The 17260-nt window shown below is 47.0% G+C and overlaps 1 protein-coding gene across 1 annotated transcript; it reads left to right on the top strand.

The window, feature by feature from the left end:
- The first annotated feature begins 4632 nt into the window (after positions 1-4632).
- Positions 4633-7105, top strand: BLOC1S3 (biogenesis of lysosomal organelles complex 1 subunit 3). Its single transcript, XM_032227111.1, has 2 exons — positions 4633-4712; positions 6064-7105. Exon 2 carries the CDS (start codon positions 6075-6077, stop codon positions 6651-6653), a length of 579 nt encoding a protein of 192 aa, XP_032083002.1. The 5' UTR covers positions 4633-4712; positions 6064-6074; the 3' UTR covers positions 6654-7105.
- Positions 7106-17260: the final 10155 nt, after the last annotated feature.

Here is a 17260-nt window from a genome sequence, read left to right as displayed (position 1 = left end):
CTTCTTCAAGGCCAGGGTGTGTGTTTGTGTGTGTGTGCAACAATGACAGCTTTCTGGCTTATGGCCTCCAATTCAGCTATGCTGGCTCAGGAAATCTGGGAGCTGAAGGACCCAGATTGTCAGGTTGACACAGTTGCACACACCCCTGCCTTAAGACGAACTTCATACAACATGGGGGTGTTTTGAGCATTTCAGAAAACATCGGTGTATGTCAGATACCACATACACACAGCCACAACCACAAGAGCAGAGCAGAGCAATTTATAGGGGGCTGCCTTTAAAGACCAATAAGATACTAGCGTGAGTCCAAAGTGCAGAAAAGGACTTTGGAGGTCTTCTCTGCTTGGAGATGCTCAAGCAGGAGACCCCATAACATTTCAGAGAAATGGCTGTCCAGTTTCTCCTTGAAAGACCCCAGTGTTGGAGAACCCACAACATCTGAAGGCAACTTCTGTCCCATGGGTTGATTGTTATCACTATCAGAAAGTTCCTCCTTATTTCCAGGTTGAATCTCTCTCCTTGGTCAGTTTCCATCCATTATTCCTTGTCTGGTTTTTGGGTGCTTTGGAGAATAGCTTGACCCCCTTCCTCTCTGTGACAATCTTCAAATATTGGAACTCTGCTATCCTGTCTCTCCTGGTCCTTCTCTTCACTAGACTAGCCAGGCCCAGTTCCTGCAACCGTTCTTCATATGTTTTAGCAATAGCAATAGCAGTCAGACTTATATATCGCTTCATAGGGCTTTCAGCCCTCTCTAAGTGGTTTACAGAGTCAGCATATCGCCCCCAACAGTCTGGGTCCTCATTTCACCCACCTCGGAAGGATGGAAGGCTGAGTCAACCTTGAGCCGGTGAGATTAGAACCGCCGAACTGCAGATAGCAGTCAGCTGAAGTGGCCTGCAGTACTGCATCCTAACCACTGCGCCACCTCAGCTCTATATTTTAGCCTCAGGTCCCCTCATCATCCTGGTTGCTCTTCTCTGCACCTCTTTTTCTAGAATCTCAACATCTTTTTTATAGTGTGGCCAATTGGATGCAATATTCCAACTTAACAAGGCATTATAAAGTGACCCACATGTTGGCTAATGGATGATGCCACAGCAATATGATACCAGCAATATGATACCAATACCAGTTTTCTTAGCCCTCCTATTTTGGTTATCAATAGGTCTCCGAGTACATTACCATAATCCATAAACTCTGACAAGGCTTGGTTCAGATTTACTCTCAAAACCATCTTCTCTAACAGTAAATTTGGGAACAGGATAGGAATAGGGATTAGAATAGAAGCGTTGGAAGGGATCTTGGAGGTCTTCTAGTCCAACCCCCTGCTTAGGAAGGAAACTCTACACAACTTCAGACAAATGGTTGACCAATCTCTTCTTCAAAACTTCCAGTGTTGGAGCATTCACAACTCCTTAGTTCTAGGTTGCTTCTCTCCTTGATTAGTTTCCACCCATTGCTCAGGTGCCTTGGAGAATAGTTTGACTCCCTCTTCTTTGGGGCAACCCCTGAGATATTGGAAGACTGCTATCCTGTCTCCCCTGGTCCTTGTTTTCATTAAACTGGACATACCCAGTTCCTGCAACCCTTCCTCATACGTTTTAGTCTCCAGTCCCCTAATCATGCAAGATTGGGGAAATAGACCATTATGGCTGCAAATTGAAAATGAACCAAGTACCTACGCAGGAAGCACAAAAGCCAGGAATTGCATTAATTTGCAAATTAAGTACTGAAAAAAGGAACTAAGTTGTTGTGTCAAGAAACAGTCATGAGAAATGACATCAGATGACAAGCAGAAGGGGCTGGGTGCCTAAACCCAAATCCGATGTTTCTCAGCCTTGGCAACTTTTAAGGTATGTGGACTTCAACTCCCAAAACTCCCTAGATGGCATTCTTGGACTTCCAATTCCCAGGATTCCCCAGCCAGCATTCTTGGACTTCCAACTCCCAGAATTCCCCAGCCAGCGTGTGTGGACTTCAACTGCCTGAATTCCTGAGCCGGCATGCATGGATTTCAATGCCAAAAACTCCCTGGACAACGTGTGTACAGTTCAACGCCTGGCTGGCTGGCTGGCTGGGGAATTCTGGGAGTTGAAGTCCACCCGTTTTCAAGTCGTTGAGATTGAGAAAGGCAGGTACACTGAATGGGCCACCACTGACTGCTTCACTCTCTTTTGGGTTTCTTAGCACCTGCTGACGCCCAGCTAGTGCTGCTCAATTCCTTCCTGACCACTTCAAAGTGAATGCAGGAAGTAGAGAGTAGCATATGGCGGTTTCGTTTTCGCACCTTTTTATTTTCCACGCTGCTCAGGATAGCAGTTTTTTTTTTAATTCTTCCTTCCCGATTCTGCACCGCACTCTTCGCTTGCTGCATAAACAGGGGGAAGCGGTGTGGTTGAGAGAAGGGCTGGCAGGACGTGGCTTTGTACGAGAAGTGCTCATCAACAGCCCTTCTTCTCCTTTCTATACGAGCACGAAATATCCGGTCACCGGGGATTCAAGAGGTTTTTTTTTTGCAATGGCCACCTTCATCCTTAAGCCAGCCTTCCTCGACCTTAAGATGGGTGGACTTCAATTCCTTATGAATCTCTGAATGCCACCAGGGTTGAAATTTGGGGCTTAGAATTGAGAACCTAGAACTACGGCAATTAAGCTAAACCTAGTACACAAAATTATCTGCCACAATGTCCTGCTTGCCATCAACTTCTTCTGCTTCAACCGCAATAATACGCGGGCAAACAAGAGATGCAAACTCAAGGTAAATTTGCTCCAAACTCGATTGCAGAAAATACGACTTCGGCAACAGAGGGGTCCACGCCTGGAATGCCGAGGTGGCGCAGTGGTTAAATGCAGCACTGCAGGCTACTTCAGCTGACTGCAGTTCTGCAGTTCGGCTGTTCAAATCTCACCGGCTCAGGGTTGACTCAGCCTTCCATCCTTCCGAGGTGGATAAAATGAGGACCCGGATTGTTGGGGGCAATAAGCTAACTCTGTAAACCGCTTAAAGAGGGCTGAAAGCTCTATGAAGCGGTATATAAGTCTAACTGCTATTGCTATTGCTATTGCTCTACTTGACTCCGTTGTTACGTCCCCAAACCCCCACAGCTTCAACCTCAAACTGTCTTACTATTGATCTCACCCTATTCCTAAGAGGTCTGTAAAGGGGGCGTGCATAAGCACACCAGTGTGCCTACCGCCCCTTTCCTCCTGTCCCCATTTATTTGCACCCATTTCCTGTGTTCGTGTCCGTGTTTATACTTATGCCTGTTATCTCGTAAACATCTGACAAACTAAATGAATAAAAAGTAAAATAAATGAATTCCCAGAGTTCCCCAGCTGGGTGGACATCAGCTTTTAAGGAGAGGCCTGCTGTGAATGCCCACCAAGCACTGTTGTGCCAGGCAGTGAAGTGATGGCAAATAATGCCCATTTTGTCCAGATTTTGAGGCTTAAAAAAACAAAAAAAAAACTGAGGTCATTCATCCTCCAAGGGAAGGAAGCTGTTCTGCCAACTGGTACCCATAGCAGGCTACTCTTCAAAAGATCTCAACCCCTGTTTCTCAAGTTCCGCAACTTTTAAGGTGGGTGGACTTCAGATCCCAGGATTCCGGGATTTGAAGTCCACCAATCTTAAAGACAACGGTTGGGAATTCTGGGAGTTGAAGTTCACCCCAGACCAGCTGGGGAATTCTGGGTCTTCAAGCCCATCCATCTTAAAATGCAGACTGGGGGATTCTGGGAGTTGAAGTCCCCCTGTCTTGAAACACAGACTGGGAATTCTGGGTCTCCAAGCCCACCCATCTTAAAACCCAAACTGTGGAATTCTGGAAATTGAAATCCACCTGTCTTAAAACAGACTGGGGAATTATGGGAGTTGGAGTGCACCTGTTTTAAAACAGACTGGGGAATTCTGGGAGTTGGAGTGCACCTGTTTTAAAACAGACTGGGGAATTCTGGGAGTTGGAGTGCACCTGTCTTAAAACAGACTGGGGAATTCTGGGAGTTGGAGTCCACCTGTCTTAAAACAGACTGGGGAATTCTGGGAGTTGGAGTCCACCTGTCTTAAAACAGACTGGGGAATTCTGGGAGTTGGAGTCCACCCATTTTAATAGGTTGCCAGCTGGGGAATTCTGGGTCATCCATCTTAAAACACAGACTATGGGATTCTGGGAGTTGAAGTCCCCCTGTTTTAAAACAGACAGACCAGGGGATTCTGGGAGTTGAAGTCCACCCGCCTTAAAACACCCTAGCTAGGGAATTCTGGGACTGCCCTTCCAGCTTCTTCCTCCCAGCAGACTCTTAGCTATGTCAAGAAAAAAAAATTTTTTTAAAATATTTGGATTTGAAGTTTTGCATTGCAAAGCCTGGAGCGCCTGCGCACTTAGCAGCCACGGGAGCAGAGAGGGAGGGGGTAGGGGATGATGAACAAAGGCGACCCCCCCCCCCCGCTCCCACCAGCCTCTTGGCAAGACCCGAGCCTCCATCGTTACTCTCCCCCCCCCGCCCCATGAGATGGTGCGTTCTAGCCCCGCCTACGCATGCGCGCCTCTTTCAATCCCCTCCGCTTTCTCTATGAGCGAAGCCGGGTCCCACTGCAAGCGCATGCGCAGCAGAGATCCCGGGTGGTGGGCAAGCGAGCGAGCCGTGCTAGGTCACGTGATCGGTCAGGTGACCCTCCAAGAGGAAGTGGCTGCTTCCTGATTGGAAAGGTGAGGATCTGGGCTTGCTCGGCGGGCAAATGGCAACAGTAGCAGCAAGAGCCGAAAGTAGCAGCTGGAGGCCTTTGCAGCCCGGGGGTGGGGGGGGGGTGAGGTGGGGGTCCAAGTTTTTAAAGACTTGTGGACTTCAACTCCCAGAATCCCCCAGCCAACCCTTTCCAGCTCCCAGGGAACTCTGGGAGTTGAAGTCCACAATTCTTTAAAAAATGACCAAGTGGCCTTAGACCGGGGGTTCCCCAAACTTGGCCGCTTTAAGACTTGTGGACTTCAACTCCCAGAGTTCCCTGTGAGCTGGAAAGGGTTGGCTGGAGAATTCTGGGAGCTGAAGTCCACAAGTCTTGGAGACCTTCCCCTTAGGCTGTTTTGCATGCAGGCTTTGGGAGTGGGCTTCCTTTTTGCACACAGCGTTGCCCCTTTCCACCCCCTGCAGGGGAGGGCATGGAGAGGTGGGGCAGAGGTGCAAGTGGGGCAAGCAGCTGGTGTCCCCAAGGTTTGCAGAGGACGGCAGAGCCCAGAATTCCCAGCCGCTGTTATGGAGCTGGGTTCCCCTCCTGTTTGCTGATGAACAATCCAGTGAGGCCCTGAGATTCAGGGTTGAAATGAGGGGTCCTTGGTTGTTTTCTTGTAGACGTCTCGTGACCCAACTAGGGAATATCATCAGTGCTTCAAGGGTGTGGGGTTTGTGGTGGTGGAGGAGGAGGCAGAGGACTGTGGGGTCCTTGGTGCTCTCTGAGCTTGGTTGCTTTCTTGCAGACGTCTCATGACCCAAGTAGGGAACATCATCAGTGCTATTAGGGAGTGGGGTTTGCTGAGGGGAGGAGGAGGAAAAGGGGAGGAGGACTGTGGGGTCCCTTGGTGCTCTCTGAGCATGAGTGTATGCAGATTTCATGATCCAAGCAGGTAATGTCATATCACGCTAAGCCACATCCCAACAAAACTGTCAAGGGGCGGTCCTCAACATATGACCACAATTGAGCCTAAACTTTCTGCTGCTGAGTGGAACATTGGATAAGGGAGCTTTTGCCCCATTTTACAACCTTTCTTAATACAGTTGTTAAGTGGATCGCTGCAGTTGATAAGTTAGTGACTTCCCCATTGACAGGGACCACGTGACTCAGGGACCCAGCAGTGCTTATAAATTATGAACCAGTTGCCAAGCATCTGAATTTTGATCACGGGATCATGGGGACGTTATAAAGGTTGCAACTGTGAAAAACGGCCACAAATAATTTTTGTGTAGTTTAATCCACGGCCAGTATGTTCGACCTATGGCTCGTGCTCCGTAACAGAAAGAGATTCCTCCTCTCCAATTCTCACGTGTGCCTCCTCTCCTCTTTTTAAGGTGATCCAGAAATGATCTCTCCGAGGTACAAAACTGTCATCCAGGGCGAAGCCTCCGAGACCGACTCGGAGGAAGAAATCATTTGTTCGGCCTCCTCTCGGGCTGCCTTTGGAAACCCTTCTGGAGTTCGAGTCACTGGGGAAGCCTCCGAAACAGATGAGGAAGACGAAGCCGGAGACTTCCCTGGATCGAAAACCGAGGCGAAATTGATCACGCCAGATTTACCGCCCCTGATCGTCTACAGGGACGAAGATCCGGAGTCTCCCACGGCGGTCGAAGAGAAGCCCGCCCTTCACATTAAACACCGGGGCCGATATAGCTCCCTCTTGCAGCAGAAGCTGGTGGAGAGTAACGCCCGCTTGTACTACGACATCAACAACACCATCCGCCAGGTCTACCAAACCGCCATCAAGGAGATTGGAGCCATTACTGGGCAGCTGAGCAACTCCCAAAACGGCATCATCAACGCTTCGCACAACATACGGCTGGTTCTGGACGACCTCCGGTCCGTGGCGGACCAAATAGACATCATTAACAGCTGCAGTTTGTTACCGGATATCATGATAGAGGTGCCTTCGGCGCACACCTGAGAGAGACGGGCGGACTGCTTCCTGCACCCGGCTGTTCAAGGGAAGTTGGATGGGACTCCGCTTGTAGAGCTCAGCCGAAAAAAACTGAAACAGACTGAAATATTTGTCCACTGTAAAGAAATCTTTGCTGCCTGTTTGACACTGAAATCACAGTACGTCCTTTTATAATCTGGCTCCAGCCTTTAGATTGAAAACCAAACCGAACCGAGCAAAATAAAACTGCTTTCCCTGTTTTGGAGAGAAAGGGACCGGTGCCATTTCAAGAGAGTACGTCTCCTCCCGGCTCATATTTTTTTAAACTGTACACTTGGTTGCACGAGGATGGGTGGCACTTCCTGAGTGTGTAAATGCAGCATCCCTTTGGACTCGTGAAAGTGTGTCCGAAGAGGCTAAACTGCCTTCATTGATACACGTTGATTATTCGTTTGGAAGGGAATGTGGGATTTGAGCAGGACTAAGAACAATGAGATAATTATTGATTTCATTCATGGAGGGGCGGGGTGTGAATCAAAGGAGCTATAATCTGTAAATCCTTGTAAAACACAGCAATGTTTGCGGAGATGTGGGGTAACCGCTTTCCCCGAAAATAAGACCTCCCCAGATAATAAGCCCAATCGGGCTTTTGAGAGCATGTGCTAAAATAAGCCCTCCCCGAAAATATTGCAACACATTGAGGTGACCACGCTCGCTGCCTCCTGCACCTCAAAAATAATAAGACCTCCCTGAAAATAAGGCTAAGTGCTTATTTCAGGGGTCAAAAGAAAATAAGACCCTGTCTTATTTTTGGGGAAACATGGTAGCTGTCACTCTTTAAATTTGGGGACATCTTCTATAGGGTTATTGCAAAGTGTGGGGTAGAATGAATTCACATGCTCTGTTTGAAGGTTTTGGTTCGCCCTCCTGTTGATGCAGGATGGGTGGCCACTAGAAGCCTTAATTGATTGATTGATTTTGAATACATTGATTTTTTTTTTCAAGATATGGAATACAAAAGAAAATGAAAATAGTGGGAAATGGGGGAGTGGAAAAGCAAGAGAAAGAAGTGAAGGGGAAAGTGGGTGGGGGGAAAAATATTGACTTACAACTTTTTAGTGCAATAAAATAAGATAATAACATTACAGCCTCGACTTCTTACTTTTACACACTAGTGTGGACGTTATTTCTGTAAGCAAAAAAAATTATCTAACTGGCAAAATCCAAAGTCAATGCCTCATTGTTTTTTTCATCTCAAGCCCAGGAGAAATTGGACCTGATTGGACCTGATTGATGGATTATATGCCGTTGTGTTAACTCCAAGCAATTATTAGATGAATAGATATTCTGCAGGAATGGTCTAACTGAATTCTTCAGTTCTTTCAATGGCATTGCCCGCCCTTAGCAATGGCACTTAGTACTTATATACCACTTCACAGGGTTTCACAGCCCCCTCTAAGCGGTTTACAGCAGAGGTGGGTTCCTACCGGTTCGCACCTATTCGGTAGAACCGGTTCGTCAAATCTACCGAACCGGTTAGAAGAGGTTCCACCAGTGGACCCGGAAAGCAGGCCACACCTACAGAAGAGGTTCCAAAATTTTTTGAAACCCACCACTGGTCCTTGGATATGATTATTCTACGCTATCATGCTCCTATTTATAAAACTCAGTGCCTCTGTGGAAGGTAAGGATGACTACTGCGTTTGTGGTGCAATCACAACATTGCGTGTGTTGAAGTTGTTTTAACGCAAACCAAAGATGCCTTTTAAAAAACAAGTTTTCATCCTATTCTTATGCATGCCAGTGCTGTGTGTGAGGTCATTTAAGGTGGTTCTGACAAGTGTCGTCGGCATCTTCATATCCGGCCACATGGGTGGCAAGCCACTCCTATCCGGTCACATGGGCGGCAAGCCACTCCCACAAAGGAGGCCACACCCACAGAGTACGTTCGAACAATTTTTGAAACCCACCACTGGTTTACAGAGTCAGTATATGGCCTCTAACAATCTGGGTCCTCATTTGACCCACCCCGGAAGGGTGGAAGGTAGTAGTATCAAGTTCAACTTGGCCAAATTTGGAATGCTAAGTAGGATCAGACTGGGTTAAAAATTAGATCAGGGGTAGTCAACCTTTTTATACCTACCGCCCACTTTTGTATCTCTGTTAGTAGTGAAATTTTCTAACCGCCCACCGGTTGATTGATTAATTGATTGATTTATTACATTTATATGCCACCCTTTTCCCCGAAGGGGACTCAGGGCGGCTCACAATTCAATCAGGGAAGGAGATACAAACAGGGGGATAAAAAAGACGAGACATAACAATACAAAATTTAAAAACACACAACAACCATACCATTCGAGAAGGGGGGCAAAAACTCTTTAGCCCCAGGCCTGTCGGAACAGCCAGGTTTTAAGGGCTTTGCGGAAGGCCTGGAGGGTGGTGAGGGTTCGAATCTCCACGGGGAGCTCGTTCCAGAGGGTCGGAGCAGCCACAGAGAAGGCCCTCCTCCGGGTAGTCGCCAGCTGGCATTGGCCGGCGGATGGAATTTGGAGGAGGCCTAATCTGTGGGATCTGATTGGTCTATTGGAGGTATTTGGCAGCAGGCGGTCTCTCAAGTAATGGTTCCACAGTAATGGTGATTTATAAAGTAGGGAAATAACTTTACTTTATAAAATTTATAAAGCAGAGTTAACAGCAAACCCCTAACCGCCCACCATGAAAGCTGGAACGCCCACTAGTGGGCGGTAGGGACCAGGTTGACTACCACTGAATTAGATGGAAGACTACTAGGCTAGGCTAGCAATGTCAAAGCTACCCACAAGAGGGCAGTGTTGACCCACCTCTGCACTTAATGGATATGTCCATTTAAGTCAACATCAGCCAAGTCTCACTCATAGGAGGCTTTGTCTGAAAATGAGACTTCAAGGCCACTTTAGAATGCTAAAACTTTCCCTTTTTGATTTCCAGGGTCTCAGCAAGTCCATGATAAAGGAAACACACACACACACACCACACACCCTTGGTGTTGGAAGGTTATCATCCTGACCTCAGTTGAGTCCTCCACTTGATTACCTGTTTTTCCTTTGCTTTCCATCTCCATTAGACTCACCTTGACTTCCACCTGATTTGCCTTTCTACTTTCTACCGCTTAACACTTTTTGTTCTTATACCCAGGGCCGGATTTTCCTATAGGCTAACTAGGCTTCAGCCTAGGGCCTCAAGATCAAGAGGGGCCTACATTCAAATTGTTAGCAAAATTAAAATCACACTATTCTAAAAACAGTGAACACTAAAACACTGAACCGGAAATAAGGAGAAATTCTACGCGTATGACTAATAAACAAACATAAAAATGTATTGGTTAAGATCGTTCCAGCGCCGCGGCAGTTGGGGAGCCCGCCCACGTTCCCGGCACCGGCGGTCGGGCGAGAGGCGCGGCCGCTCCCAGTAGCTGCCCCATCGATGCGGAGCCCACCAGCGGCCAGGCAGGTGAGGGCGAGGGGGCTGAGCTGGGCAGCTGAGTGCAGCAGGGGAGGCGGCTGGCCTCGCTGCCTTTGCCGCAGAGCAGAGCCGCCCTCCGTCGGGAGGCCAGCTATATATATTGATATATATTGATATATATCACAGTAATGATGTATTTTATTGTCTCTCGTGTAATTTACAAACTTAAAAATGGGAGGTGAAAGGGCCTCATAAGTGGAATAGCCTCTTTTCATCTAAATCTGGCCCTCCTCTTGACCAATGATCCATCTCCAAGAGAAATTAGATTCCAGACGCATCTTGAAGGAACGTTCAAAGACACTCCATACAACCAAAGTTGGGAGGATGGATAGATGATGGGTGGGTGGGTGGGTGGGTGGATGGATGGAAGTTGAGTGGGTGGATGGAGCCGAGGTGGCGCAGTGGTTAAATGCAGCACTGCAAGCTACTTCAGCTGACTGCAGTTCTGCAGTTCGGCTGTTCAAATCTCACTGGCTCAGGGTTGACTCAGCCTTCCATCCTTCCGAGGTGGGTAAAATGAGGACCCAGACTGTGGGGGGCAATATGCTGACTCTGTAAACCGCTTAGAGAGGGCTGAAAGCCCTATGAAGCGGTATATAAGTCTGACTGCTATTGCGATTGCGATTGCGATTGCTATGGATGGATGGATGGATGGATGGATGGATGGATGGATGGATGGATGGACGGACTGATATCTAGGATAGTATAAGGACTCCTGCTTGGGCAGTAGATTCTAGCTAGCCACTAGAAGACCTCCAAGGTCCCTTCCAGCCCTAGCATTCTATGATACGTCTACGGATATTTATCTAGTTATCAATACCACCCCACAATGAATGGTTCTTCAGCTTCTGCCTGACTACTTTGGGCAACCCTCTCCTGCCCCCCACCCCCCAAAAAACATTCCTTTTGTATAATAATTCTGCTCATGGCAAGACCTCTAGATCCCCCCCCCCCCGTCAAATAGCTCTTCCTCTTGTGAGTTTTGCCTTCCTGTAGCAAAACACCAGAAGGAAATTATGACCCACCCAAGAAAATGGCATATGCACGCTTATTAAGTCACCTCAACTGAAGGGAGATTTTAATCTGGATTTTTTTCCTCCTCTTTGCCATCGCTTAATTACCCGAAGGCCTTTTCCCCAGCTTTATTCATCCACTTGATTTATATTTATTGACTCATAGAAGTTCATTGGGGAGAGAACTGCTGAGGCTTTCGTGATTGACTCACGCTGTATATATAATAACGTCTTCCCGAAAGAGATGAATAGCAAGGGCCCAGCTCTTTAGGCTGGTTAGTCCATTAATAACAGGGAAAGGAGGTGGATTTGGGCTGTGACAGCCTGCTTCCTGAAATAAATAAATCAGATTTTCTTTTATTCTGTTCTCAACCAGATCCTACTATGGCACCCAGGCCACAGATGGCACGCGGAGCCATTTCTGAGGGCACGTGAGGCATTGCCCGGTCAGCTCCAGCGCACATGAGCACGCTGGCCAGCTGATTTTCAGCCTTGATTTTTGGCCATTTTTCACCCTCTGGAGCAGTGTTTCTCAACCTTGGCAACTTGAAGATGTCCGGACTTCAACTCCCAGAATTCCCCAGCCAGCATTTGCTGGGGAATTCTGGGAGTTGAAGTCCGGACATCTTCAAGTTGCCAAGGTTGAGAAACATTGCTCTGGAGGCTTCCGGAGGTAGAAAAACGGCCCAACGTTCATCCCGGAAGCCCGTTCCCGAACTTCCAGTTGGTGTGCTGGAGCCTGGGGAGAGGGAAAAACGGACCTACCTACCAGGCCCACGGGAAGTCGGAAAACGGGCCGTTTCTAGTCTCCGGAGGTGCGGGGGAGGCACTGCACGCGGGGGGGGGCATTAAATTATGGGGTGGGCACGCGAGCGGGCACCATAGCACCAGTGGTGGGTTTCAAATTTTTTTAGAACCTCTTCTGTAGGTGTGGCCTGCTTTGTGAGAGTGGCTTGCCGGCCATGTGACCGGATGGGAGTGTCTTGCCGGTCATGTGACTGAGTGGGAGTGGCTTGCCAGCCATGTGATTGGGTGGGCGTGGCCAACTTGTAAAATGTGAAACTCACTTAACAACGCTCTTGCTTAGCAACCAAAATGTTGGCTCAGGAACTCTGGCATTTGAAGCGTGCAAGTCTTAAAGTTGTCAAGTTACAAGATCCTTGCACCCCTAACCCTTTAGAAAAAAAAAACCCGGGGGTGTTCAAAGTTGACAGCTTTAAGACTTGTGGACTTCAACTCCCAGAATTCCTCCTCCAGTCATGTTGGCTCAGGAACTCTGGCATTGAAGTGTGCAAGTCTTAAAGCTGTCAAGTTACAAGACCCTCGCACCCCTAACCCTTTAGAAAAAAAACCAAGGGGTGTTCAAAGTTGACGGCTTTAGGACTTGTGGATTTCAACTCCCAGAATTCCTCCTCTGGCTCTTCATCTTGATGATGTGCGGACGGGTGGAGGGGGGGGAGGGAGCTGGAACCGGTTCTAAACGGCACTGTAGATTTGTGGAACCTCTTCTGTAGAAGAGGTTAGAACTGGCAGGAACCCACCCCCGGATAGCACGCACATACTTTTCGCACCCAAGGCAACAAATGTTCACCATCACAGCTGCTATATAGCTTAGCTCTTCCACGCCAACTGCATGGAGAGGTCCATGAAATTGTTACAAATATGTTCACGAAAGGCATGGGTTTTGTTTTGCCTTGAAATGTTTCTTCCTCAATTTTTTTTGATCACCCAAATTTTGATCACACAACCATGAGGATGCCGGAAGTGTAAGTGTGGAAACAGTCATCATTCACTTTTTCAGTTGCCGTGGTAACTTCGAACCATCACTAAAGAAGTGGTGGTAAGCCAACGGCTACCTATATAACAATATGAATGTATGGACAGAGGGAGAGAATCATGTGAAGATCGCGTGAAGGATTAATACCACTTTATAAGGCCTTGGTAAGGCCACCCTTGGAATACGGCATCCAGTTTTGGTTGCCACGGTGTAAAAAAGATATGGAGACTCTGGAAAGAGTGCAGAGAAGAGCAAGAAAGAGGATTAGGGGGCCAAAACATATGAAGAACGGTTGCAGGAACTGGGTATGTTTCTAGTTTGATGAGAAGAAGGACCAGGGGAGACATGATAACAGCCTTCCAATATCTCAGGGGTTGCCACAAAGAAGAGGGAGTCAAGCTATTCTCCAAGGCACCTGAGGACAGGACAAGAAGCAATGGGTGGAAATTAATCAAGGAGAGAAGCAACCTAGAATTGAGGAGAAATTTCCTGACAGTGAGAACAATGAATCAGTGGAACAGAAGTTGCTTCCAGAAGTTGTGAATGCCCCAACACTGGAAGTCTTTAAGAAGATGTTGGATAGCCATTTGTCTGGAACGGTATAAGGTTTCCTGCCTAGGCAGGGGGTTGGACTAGAAGACCTCCAAGGTCCCTTCCAACTCTTGTTATTCTGATCACAGCAACTGGGATGTAGAGTCAAGCTTAAGCTATTTAAACGCCACCACAGCTGGTCAGCCCAGCAAAATCTGGCATTTCGTTTGTGTGACATCGTAAAGGATCGCCAAGAAGGATCAAACGGGCGTGTCTGGTTTGTTGGCTTGATTTTAGCACCTATCTGATTTAGAAAGGATGAAGTTATGCTAATTGGGCATTGTTGTCAACTTAATGGCCTTAATTATTTCATCTTCGTTAAGACGGAGCCAAAGGAGATGACTATGCATACTTAAAATTTTATAGCTGATTTACACTTTGTTTTTTTCTTTTAAGTAATTGCTACTAAGGAACAATTAGGTGCAGCGGGCTTAAAACCCAGGAGTTTAATACTGAAACAACATCTTCACTCCATTCTCTTCTATATGTGTTGGGACTACAGAACTCATCCTCCACAGCCAACACAGTTAATGATCGTATGGAGTTCCTAACCTTTGCTTCTCATCCTTCCTTTCGCTTTTCCAATATTTTGTACGTACGCAAAGCCCACTTTGGAAAGAAAAATAGTTCGCAAATTCCAGCACCCAGGACCAATCCCCTTATTTTTCTTAAGAAGAATTTTTTTTAAAGCATTTTTATTTATACATTTTTCTTTAACATATGTAGGTGTTCTGACCCCCTCCTCCATCCAGTAACGAATGCCGAGACAAGCTTAACTGGAATGCCACAACTCTTTATTAGCAGGAAACATACATCTTGGTGTCTGAAAGCCCAAACACAACGAACAGATAAGAACCTTGGCAGCAACTCAGACTTCGACAGATACAGATAACAGCTTCTCCAGCGTTGAGAATTAAGTTGAATCCTGCAACCAGACTCCTGACCAAGTCTCTCCTTAAATACTATCTTGAGGGGAGTCTAATTACAACCACCTGGGTCCAATTATCTTTTGTATCTGCGTAGCTGTTATCTATGTTGATCTGCCCGGCATTGCCGGGCATCCAGGACCACCTCCCTTGTCTCCTCGTCACTGCTCCAAGGCCTGACGTCAGGAGCACACTCCCTTCGGCTTTCACCACTACTCCATGCCTCAGGCGCCTCCTGGTGGCCAACCAGCCTCTCTGCGCCCTGCTCGGAGTCGGAACCCTGTCCAGGGTCCTCCACCTCTTCCAGAGCCGACTCATAAGGCCCCTCGCTGTCGGAGTCTGTTTGCAGCTCCAACGGCTCCTGCTGAGCCACAACATGTAGGTATTTAATAATAGCGATAATAATATTATTTCCTTGTATATAATAGTATTCTTCCTACTTCTAATCTCTACTTTTATTTTCTAACCATTGATGAAACAAATCCCAATTTTTTTTAAAAAAAATCGATGTCTTCTTTATCCTTTACTTTTAATGTTAACCTATCCATTTCTGGAAAATCTAATATTTTTTTAAAATAAATTTTCGTCTCAAGGATTTCCCTCATTTTTCCAATGTTGTGCAAATGCAAATCTCGCTGCTGTCAGAACATGCAGTATTAAATATATATATTCCCTTTATTATATTTTTTCCTGGCCAAATACCTAATAAGAATATTTCTGGCTTTAAATCTAAATAGTATATCGTAAATGCAAAACTAAGAATCAGGAGAAATCAGACAACCAAGGTTTTCTCACAGCAATTTCTATAATTCATTATGTTTGGAATGCTCTTCCGGAACACCTAAGAGATTCATGGACAGATCTTCGCACTCCTGAAATGAATGAATGAATGAATGAATGAATGAATGAATGAACAAATGAATTGTTTCCTGCAAACTCCACTCCCCTTTCGCTCCTCTTTTATGTCCTATGGGAGGGGCCATTCAGCTTCCACCTGTGGCTTTCCTCCCAAGTCGACCCTGATTTCTGAGCTGTTCTTTTCTTCTGGCAGCTCTGCCCACGCGCATACTGGGAACAGGCTCCAGCTGTTCTTCTGCCTCACTGATGTCTGACTCTGAAGGCAGCTGATAACTGGCAGACGGCCTTGGCCCCCTCTCTGCCTCCGACACAGAGCCCTCATCCCAGCCTTCCCCAGACTCCAGGACTGGCCCAGGTTCCTCCCCAACCTCCTCACTGTCTGAATCTGCTGCCAGCTCTGCTGGCCACTGGCAGGCCACAATATTGAGGTCTCCCTGTCCAAGCACTGCTGATCCTTCACGCCCCATTTTGTAATTGTACAAAATAATCAGCAAACCAATTTTGCCTCCTTCTTGCATCCTCCGGTCACCAAATTTCTGCAAACAGAGCCAGGATATTAGGCGGTTTGGTCAAAGCATGTTTTAAAGTCACGTATGATCTTTCTGATCATTCGAAGACCTTCGTGCAACTTGGACCCAGGGACTGACTCATTTTTCTGCCTTCCTCCGTGAAGTTGCACGCGCGCCACCCAAACGCAGCACAGGAAACGGCGGTGGTTTTCCAAGAACCCAGCCCGCCTGTGGTTTGAAAAAAAAATAAAAAATAAAGAAGCAGAAAGGCTAGAGATTAGAAACACACCGTAATTGTACTTAATAGCGTTCGAAAAATTAAAGCATCCGCAGGACTCATTCCCTAATAGCTTCTAGACGTTTCCTCCACTTTCTTCATCTACCTCTGGAGCAATTACGGTTTAATTCCTTAGAAGGCTTTGATGGCACAAGGGAGTTGTGGGGTGTTCAGCATTCTTGGGGTACAAGCCATGAGTTCCTTTGATTTAATCTCCCCCAAATAGAGAGGTAACTTCGCTACGTTTCTTTTGGGGCATCCCTAAACCAACGGGCAGCAAACTGCGGCTCTGGAGCCGCATGTGGCTCTTTCCTCCCTCTGCTGCGGCTCCGTCACCTCACAATTTTGAGAGGATCTTCCCGGGGGGGGAGAGAAGCAGAGTGCGCCAGGAGAGGACTCTATGGCAAGGGGAGGGTTTTCCAGTTGTCTCCACAATTGATAGGGCTTTCGGTTATGACAGGTATAGGAAAAAGGACGCCGCGCTAGGAGGAGACTCTATGGTGGAGGAACTGAACTTCCGCTCAGCTCCAGAATTGAACAGGGGGCTTCCGGTTAGGGCCTTTGTGGCTCCCGGTGTTTTCTTTTCTGTGGGAAACGGGTCCAAATGGCTCTTTGAGTGTTTAAGTTTGCCGACCCCTGCCGTAAACCAGATGGGTGGACACCTGGCTACTCCAAGTTGGGCAGATGTAGACTTCCTATTACACCACTAGTACCACTCTTCCGTAAAAATGAAGGGTGAAGTCAAGAAGTTTGAAGATTCTGTAGGACAATTGGTTGGAGATCTAAGACCAATTACTAACATAGCTTAAGACTCGTTTAGCGACGGGAATGTTGGGCTCGATTCTGGTCGTATGTCGAGGGCTCCTTGCACATTCCTTCGTCTTTCTGTTGTGCCATTTTAGACAATTGTTTCTTTATCTGTATGTACGCATGTAGGGATCCGGTGGCTCAGCGGCTAAGATGCTGAGCTTGTCGATCAGAAAGGTCAGCATTTCGGATATAAGAAATTGCAGCTTCCATAATGAAATGACAAACTTGATTAGTAAAAATAACTTGGATATAAATTGTAATTTGGGACTTAGGGAAAAGACCTATAAATTTTATTAATAACTTCTTGTTTAGCAGCTTGCTATAAAGGTATAATCTCTTTTGGGCCTGATGAGAGGAGAGGTGATATAA

The sequence above is a fragment of the Thamnophis elegans genome, chromosome 12 (genome assembly GCF_009769535.1).
Source record: "Thamnophis elegans isolate rThaEle1 chromosome 12, rThaEle1.pri, whole genome shotgun sequence".
Lineage (NCBI taxonomy): Eukaryota > Metazoa > Chordata > Lepidosauria > Squamata > Colubridae > Thamnophis > Thamnophis elegans.
Note: the sequence above shows the minus strand (reverse complement) of the source record. Positions and strands in the feature narration are given on the sequence as shown.